Genomic DNA, 8806 nt, shown 5'->3' with positions numbered 1-8806 from the left:
AGGGCTTCTTTTGGCACCACGTGGCCCTGCCATGGCCCTGCCTCTTCTCCCTGCCCGTGGCCACTCATGAGCATCTGAGGGCAGGCAGAGCAAGACCTCAAATGCCTTTTAAATCAGCTGCAGCCAAGGCTGGCACGGGAGAGGCAGCTGACTCCTGAGAGTACCTGTAGAACTTTCCAGAAATTGCACAGTAGTGCCACCTTCCCCACCTCCCCCTCATGGCTAACACAGAACCACCTGCTCTGTGGGGCTGTAAGAGGCCAGCAGCTAAGGCCAAGTCATTCTTTGTTAACTTCTGGTCCCAGCAGGTGACCCCTTGTGTGTTCCTGCTTGCGTCCTCTGCCATCCGGGGCCACAGTCAACCCTTTGAGCCTTTTCCCTGTAGCTGCCCTCACCTGGACCCCCTTTCTTTCCCTACCAATTCTCATTCATCCTATAAGATCCACTTCAGACATCCTCTCCTCCAGGCAGCCTTCCTTGACTACCTCACCTCAGTGGGCAGAAGAGGCCCCTCGGGGCTCCTAGAACTCCTCAGGATTCTTTTTATCAGCATGCTGTCCGTACCGAAAGAAGTCAGTCTTTCATCCATTCATCATCCATGTGACATGTCTTNGAGTTGGCTCTGTGCCAGGCTGCGTGCCGAGGCTCGGGATGCCAAATGGGGCAGATGGAGTCCTGGAGCTAGGGTATCTCGCCCTGGCATGACCATTAGGACTTTAACTTCGGATAAAAAAAAAACAAAACTCAAGTGTCATCAGAAAATTACACATCGAGAGCTGTGGGAGGTGCAGGGAGAAGGAGCGAGTGTGTCTGCACCCGGAAGGACGGGGGAAGGCTTTGCAGAGGAGAGGCGGGATCAACAGGGCCTGGGGGACAGGTGGGGCTGCCACAGAGGAGCAGAGGTGGGGGGGATGGCGTGTGGTGCAGAGGGCGCAGCCTGGGCAGTCGCATGGAAGGGGAAAGGCTCTTGGCAGGCCCAGGAGAGTCGGCTAGTCTATGTGGAGCCCAGGCAGCACGGATGCAGGAGAAATTCTGAACACGGGGTTAGAGGAACGCTGGTCCTGCATGCAGGCTGCCGCGGTGGAACTGTATTCCCTGGGCAGTGGGGAGCCATGGAGTATCTTCGAGCAAGAGAGTGACTTGATTGTTGTCCTTTGAGGTGTCCAGAAAGCTGCAGGGAGTCAGCGTCCGCCACTCACTGAGGCTGACATGGAACCAAGTCTGGTCTGCAGCCCCAGGCCCAGTCTGTCTCAGGGGGCACCCAGTTCCGTTCCATGGTGCCGTGGGAGCACCTGCTGTGTGCACAGTGAGCCCCGGGCCGGCTCGCAGCGCGAGGCTCCCGCACGTACCCCTCTGTCCCCCGTGGGGTTGCGTCGCACCCCTGCCTCCTCGGGGGTTTGCTGGGTGGATTCTCTGTGTTCTTCCGAAGTATATGGAAGCCAGTTATTGTGCATTTATACAATTAGTATAATTACGTTTAACTACATAATTAGTGTAAATACGTGTAATGACTTAAATAGAACTTGTAATTACAACATGTCCTGGTGTAAAAATCCTTATTAAACTTTCTTTTTAAAGAGGTCTGGGAGCATTGTGTGGTGCAGACGCGGGGCTTTGTGGCGCCCTTTGAACCTGTTCGTGAAGAGCCCAAGTTAGGAGCACTTGAGGCCAGAGCAGCAGCTGCCCCAGAAACTTCCTCAGATGAGCCCGTTGGAGACCTGGGATTGCTGGTGACGATGGGTGGCTCCCAGGGCAGTGCGGGCAAGCCCTGTGCACCCGCAGCTGGGAGCTCAAGCAGCCCATGGCGGGCACCCCAGGACCCCTCCAAGGCTCTGCCCACTCCTCCCTGTTTCAAGGCCCATGGCCTTCTTTAGGACAGAACTGTGGCCTTTTCTGTACCACCCATCATCCTGGCCTCGGCAGCATCTGACAGACTGGCCGCCCTCAGACCAGCATGTGTTGCAGGGGGCAGCCAGCCCAAGGGTCCCATCCCCGTATGAGCACTGACTGCAACCCCAGGCCCTCTCTGGGCAAGACTTGTGCCCACGGATGTTCCATCTCTCCACGCCATCCCTGTTACCATGGCCCCCGTTCCTGCCCCATGTCTCCCCAGGCTTGGGGCTCCCTGCCCCTGGGTGGGTGCCCCCCTGTGTATTCTGGCAACTAGAAGTATCTTTCTAAAATTCAGAAATAACTGAGTCACCCCCCCCAAAAAAAAAACCCACCAGGGGCGGCTTGGGCTTCTGATGGGGCTCTCTGCTACAAACCAACAGCAAGAGCAGATAGAATGTTTGAACGTAACCGAACCAACATGAGTTCACTTCTTGACAAGTCAGATACGCCAGGCGGAGTGATCGCACAAAGTAATCTTTATTTGTGGCAAATACGGAGATCACAGGGAATCGCTTCCAATGCTGTGACTCCCCAGGACGGGGTGAATGCATACCTTTGTTTAAGGTACAGATGAATATTTAGATGGGGAAGCCTTGTCATCCTTCGCAGAGGCAGGCGTAAGGTCGCGCGTGAGCATTAGGGAAACACGCCTGTCTGTACGTTGTATGTTACGTAAACGCGACGGAGGCTCGTCCGCGAGCAGAGATTTTAGCGCTGTAGTGATTTTAGTTCTGCGATGGCGTACTGTCGCTCCACGGCCCATCTGTGCAAGCACAAGCCAAGTTAAGTTCAGATGGCCCGGCTGCTCTGGGCAGGGGCCGTCCCCGGAGGGGTAGTTTCGGGTTTCATCTGCCTAAGAAGTGAGCCCGGAAGAAGTGCTTCAGAAAGAGTGTAAGACAGAGGTTGTGAGTACAAGCCAGTGGAGTCCAGGTCGGGCCTTGGGGTCTAGCTGGCGACAGGAAGAGACCACAGAGATGGAGCTGGTTATTGTGGTTTTCCAGAAACACAAGCAGTGAGCAGGACCCATGCCCAGGCCACTGGGCTCCGGGGCCAGAGTCGGGCGAGGGTGACCAGGACAGGGCGCAGCTCACACAGGGCCAGAGGTCCCAAAAATTCTCCAAGAAAGAAAGGAGCCAACCTGTGCCTGGGGAGGAGGGCAAGGCTGGGGTGATGGCAGTCCTGCCAAAAGGGAAGGGTGAGCAGGAAGCAGAGAAAATGAAAATTCAGAATAAAGAGAAAAAGGAGCTGTTCCCAAAATGACCCTGTGGACAGAATTCTGGAATAAGGATGACGGCGAGAGTCCACGTCTGGAACTCGAGTTTATTCAAGCGGAAGTCAATTTTGCGGCATGTTCTAGCAACGATTTGCACATAAATACGTTTAGATACTCAGGCAAATTTTTTTCAGAGGAATAACATCCACTTGAATTCAGTAAGGAATTATGAAGCCAAATATACCATGAAAAAGATAGTAAAATCAGGTGAATATAAAAATTGATTCAAAATCTGGGAATGAAAAACATGGTAACTGGTTGAAATTTAAAAAGGTACTAGACAGAATGAACAGGGATAATTAGTGCTTTAGAATATACCAGCACAGGGACGCCTGGGTGGCTCAGTCAGTTAAGCATCCAATTCTTGATTTCAGCTCAGGTCATGATCTCAGGGTCATGGGATCGAGTCCCACATCAGGCTGTGCACTGGGTGTGAAGCCTGCTTGAGATTTCCTCTTTCCCTCTTCCTCTGTTCTACCCGCCCTACCAAAAAACAGAAGACACGGCCACGGATATAGCACAGAGATACAAAGGAGCAATAATTTATAATATATATGGAATGAAGTCAGTTCACTCGGCAGGAGCTTTTGAATTCTTCCCGCCATCCCCTGCACAGAGCCAGTCCAGGAACATCCAGCTCCGTCGGTGACCTTTAACAAAAGGAGGCACGGGGCAAAGCATCATCGCAAAGCCACTCTAAGGAAAAATAGGGAAAAGAGAAGTGTTTTTTACCATAAGATAAAGAATACTCACTAGATTAAAAAAAAAATCAACACCTTACTATGAATTCAAAGAAAGAGAACAGTAAGCTATTCACTGTTAGGGGAGAAGTTAACAAGGCTTAGGGGAGGAGATGGCTGAGGGGCCACTGGACCAGAGAGAATAAAGCATGCGCTGGAATTATTCACGGAAAGAAATCTGTAACGGGATGAGCTCAGGGGGCCCTGGACACAGCAGAAGACACAGTGAGGGACAGAGGGGGCAGAAGTGAGCGAGCAAAATACATGCAATAAAAAAGGAAGAATGAGTTTTTAAATATTCAGGAGTGATCCCTACGGAGACAGGCTAAGAGGACACAGCCCATGTGTAAGTGGAGGCTTCCAGGAAGGATCTCAGAATTACGGAGCTGAGTAATGAAGCGACACTTTCCATCGCCCGTGGTGATGGGTTTGGCTCTACTGTCTAGGCAGTTGTCTCCCGTTTCCTGTCCTCCAGCGAATGTGGGCTCAAATCATCTCGGGGAAGGAGGGGGAGACAGGGACGGGGAGCTTGGTCTCCACGTTACTGGTCTTGGGTCAGACCAGTCTTTCCAGGTGGGGTCAGCGAGGCAGGTGCCAGTACTGGGGGGGGGGTCCCCTAACGTCCCTGCAACTGTGCTGTCAGCCCCGGGGCCCGGAAGCAGTGTGGAAGCCAGGTGGCCCCAAACTGCAGCCTGAACCTGCTATCGGCTGAATCTGTCAGACCGCAGAATCCCCTCCGTGGCCTCGTTAATCATTTTGTTAGTCTTGTATTCGTGTGAGCACACACCTTCCAGGATAGAATTAATGGGCCCCACTTTTCATGGTGCGGTCGTGCTTCCTGATTTTTTTTTTAATATAATTGAAGAAAAGTTTACTGAAATCAAAGAAGACGTCATACGTATTAATGGACTCTGTCCCTGGTACTGGGCACCAGGGAAAATGCATACGTGTGCCAGGGGAGAAGGGTCAACACTGCCACGTGACCCAGCACAGAGGCATCCGGAAGGCATCCTGGCAGAAGCGATCACGTCACTTTGGAGGGAAAACAACCGGCTTCTGGCTTTTCCACACAGCGTTCAAGTCTAGAATACCATAGAACAGCTACACCATCCTGATTTTATGTCCAGCCCAGCTGGCCTTCGAGCTGCAAGGCTGCACATAGGAGGGTTTAAATCTTCTCAAGAACTCAGGAAATACGGCTCTGTGGGCCTGGGAACCCACGCCCACCCTGAGTCGGCCGAGAGGCAGCTGGGCACCTCTGGCACCAGCCCGGGGGCGGGCGGCCAAGTGAAACTGAAACAGGATACAGATGTCAGATCAGAATGTAGATGCTATGTTCTCCAGCGACATCCAAAGGCTTCACCTGTAACCCTGCGGGGAGAGCGCGGGAGAAGGTGGGAGGCAGCGTGAGCTCTCGGCAGTCTCCTCTGGAGGACCTGAGGTTTGCAGTGAGTCAATGAATATCATGGAAAGCTGACAGATTGAGGAGGAGAACTATTTTTAACAACATAGAAGTAAACACACACACACACACACACACACACAGAAAAACCCGCAAAGGAACAGTGGGCAGTCACTATTTGAAATGGTGTAGAAAACCCACGAGAATCAATTAAAAAATAAAGGCAAAACTACTGCAGGCAGAATCTGGCACGGCAGGGTTAATATTAATGCAAATCATCGATAATCATCACAGAAACACAGAACAACCTGTTAGAAGCCTTACAGATCCCCTCCTTACAGCAGCAACACAGAGATTAAGTATCAGGAATAGGGGTGCCTGGGGGGCTCAGTCGGTTGCACGTCTGCCTTTGGCTCATGTCCTGATCTCAGGGTCCTGGGATGGAGCTCCGAGTCCAGCTCCCTGCTCGGCAGGGAGTCTGCTGCTCCCTCTCCCTCTGCCCCTCCCCCCTGCTCTCTCGCTTTCAAAAGAATAAATAAAAAATCTTTTTCAAAACCTAGGAATAAACACACTAACAACAGTTGATACCCACCAGAGGGTAAGTTTGAAACTCCCGAAGGCAGAAGAAGAAGAGAGAGGCACACTGTGGTTCTGGGAAGGAAACTTGTACATTCCAAAGTTGTCATTACGCCCGGAGTTCATTGATCATGTTCCCATCATCCCAGTAAATAGACTTCAGTCTCCTTCCTGGTGTCTGAGTTTCACATGAAAACATAAGCAAGAAAAGCCAAGGAAACCGGCTGGACAGGAAGAACGGGGAAGGGACGAATCCTGCCGGAAACCCTAACGCCTGGGGACCGCAGGTGCTGCCATCGCTCCCGCGCGGATGGGAACAGGGTAGGAGACACAGAAAGAGACCACAGACACCTGATCATTTAGCACATGATTAAAGGGGCTCCTTAAACCCGTGAAAAGTGGGACGATGGAATTTTCAGTAAGTGGGATTGGAACAAACGAGTAGTCGCCATACGGAATAAAAGGAATCCATCCTTCACACCATCTACACCAGGGTATATTCCAAATGGATCAAAAATTTGAATGTGAACAGTGAGGGGCGCCTGGGTGGCTCCGTCTGTGGCAAGTGCGACTCTAGGTCTCAGGGTCGTGAGTCTGAGCCCCACGCTGGGTGTGGAGCCTACTTAAAAATAATAATACTGATAAGATAAATAAATGTAAAGAGTGAAATCATAGGTACTACTATCAAACATAAGCAACTTGCTTTATCACTTGAGTCTGTAGCTAAGATTCAAAAACCCCAACAGTGAAAAAGAGAATACTGGTCATTTCTACTACATACAAGTTTTTTTTTTTTTTTTTTTGTCTACATGGCCAAAAAAAGCATCGTTCCCATGTCCTGAAGTGTGAGTGGTGCACAGACAGCCAGTTCCTCCCGACGAGGACAGGGTGGACGGGAGAAGAGGGGTGTGGCCTTGGAGAAGGCTGATGGGCGGGGCCCCAGCCAGGGCAGCATCCGTGGGATGAGTCACGTCGATAACATGTACCCCAGATACAACGGGCTGGGAAGGGCACTTCACCTCTGTGGGCGCCCGCCCCCAAGCCCATATCCCTGTCTCATCGTGAGAAAACCATCGGACCAATCCCAAATACAGGGCATCCTACCTGACTGGCCCAAGCGTCTAACGGTCAAGGTCACCACCAGCAAGGAAAGCCCGAGAACCCAGCACAGCCCAGAGGAGCTAAGGAGATCCAGCACCTAAGTGCAGTGTGGGATCCTGGATGGGGTCCTGGCACAGAGAGCGGACAGGGGGTACAAAGGAAGGAAACCTCGAACAGATAAGCCAGCCCCATAAGTAGGTGCTCAGCTAACGTTTATGCAATCAACAAACGGGGAAGGCTGTGTTAACGCTTCTCTGTTTCCTTCCCTCAGAAAATCGCTTTCATGGTAGCTCTAGGCCTGGTCACGACGGAGCACTTGGAAGGTAAGGACCTGCGCGGTGGCAGGCTGGGCTGCTGGCCGGCGGGAGGGCAGCGCCCGTGAGTGGACCGTCTCCTGGGAGGTCTGTCCCAAGTGCCAGAGGTTGTCAGCACAAAGACCAAGAAAGCCTCCTTGCTCTCCCTGGCTCCCTGGCTGTGGCACTTTCTGGTTTTCGCAGAGGGACCGTGTGGGTCTCCTGCTCCCACGTTGCTCACAGCCCAGGGAAGTGGACGCTGGAGCCAGATGCCTAGCCCTGCCACTCGCTAACCACTCAGGCTTCGGCCCTCCCATTCATGTCTGAAGGTCTGCGTTCAAGTCCCGGTTGTGCTGCTTTGAGCTGGGTGACCTTGGGCAAGCTCCCTCCACTCTGAACCTCAGTCTCCTCTTCTGCAACACGAGGAGGACAGCACCTTGAAACATCGCAGCCTTTTCATGAGGCCTGGGATGAAAAAGCTTTCCTGATACCTTCATGACTGTTACTATGATTTTTATAAATAGCCCTCCTTGTAAAAATTCTCCCCTCACCCATGATACCCTAAATATTTATTTACTTGGACCCTGTCTTCCACAGAGGGCCTGGGGTGCCTTAACAGGAAACACATGAATGATACTGCAAAGATTTAAAAGGAAAAATTGGGTCCAAAAGACACGTTAGAAAAAAAATGTCAAAAGAGCTGTATACAGAGAAACAGGTCCCAGCTTCCACCTGGCAGGCAAAACAGAAGGAAAGGGGGGACCATTCATGTGGGGTGGTCACTGTCACTACGTGAAACACCACACCAGGGGCCCTCTCAGAAGGACTCGTGGTGGGGGCTTCGTGTGGGCAGAGCCTACCTGAGCAGCAGGTGGGCCCCATTCCCACGGGAGCCCTGAGCCCCACTGTGCAGCTGTGCCGGGCCAGTGCCTGGTCAGCGGACATCCCACGAGAGACGTCCCTGGGCTGGATGACCACACACGGGGGACCACGTGCTGAAAGCGGGTACCTGCCACCTTCCGCCTAAAGCCAGCCCATCCATCTGCCTCAGAGTGAGCGATTCGGGGGCCACTCTGGGGCGGGGATGCCGGGCAGACAGAGGCCGCAGGGCAGGAGGGGACGGGGACGCCCGGGGCTTGCAGAGGAAGAGTTCAGGGTTCCCACGACAGGAAGGGTCCAGTAACTGCTATGTGTGCCTTTCCAGAAATCCAGAGCAAACGCCAAGAGCGGAAGAGAAGAAGCACAGCCAATCCTGCCTACAGTGGCCTCCTGGAGACAGAGGTGAGGCCCCGCTCTCTCTGCACCTGCCCTGCGTGCGGCTGGCCTGCCGCACCGGCCCCCCACCCCGGGCATTGGAGTTCAGGGCATGACGATAAATGATGTCCTTCTTCCCCCCCGAGTTCCGAATCGGTTCAGAAACAGATGCAGGAGATCAGAATGTCATTGATTCCTCACTCAGGCTGTGCTGGGGAGCGTGGCTTGGGGGCCCTGAGGTCCGAAGCTCGGGGCAGCTCTCCAAAGCCGAGCG

General features: G+C 52.9%; 1 protein-coding gene across 1 annotated transcript in view; it reads left to right on the top strand.

The window, feature by feature from the left end:
* PHF21B (PHD finger protein 21B) overlaps positions 1-8806 on the top strand; it is a 96914-nt gene that overhangs the window by 78126 nt on the left and 9982 nt on the right. Inside the window, exons 5-6 of the mRNA XM_034644013.1 lie at positions 7257-7308; positions 8483-8559. Coding sequence (XP_034499904.1) covers positions 7257-7308; positions 8483-8559 — 129 coding nt within the window. The remainder of the gene's footprint in view (positions 1-7256; positions 7309-8482; positions 8560-8806) is intronic.

This window comes from Ailuropoda melanoleuca, chromosome 15 (genome assembly GCF_002007445.2).
Source record: "Ailuropoda melanoleuca isolate Jingjing chromosome 15, ASM200744v2, whole genome shotgun sequence".
Classification (NCBI taxonomy): Eukaryota; Metazoa; Chordata; class Mammalia; order Carnivora; family Ursidae; genus Ailuropoda; species Ailuropoda melanoleuca.
Note: the sequence above shows the minus strand (reverse complement) of the source record. Positions and strands in the feature narration are given on the sequence as shown.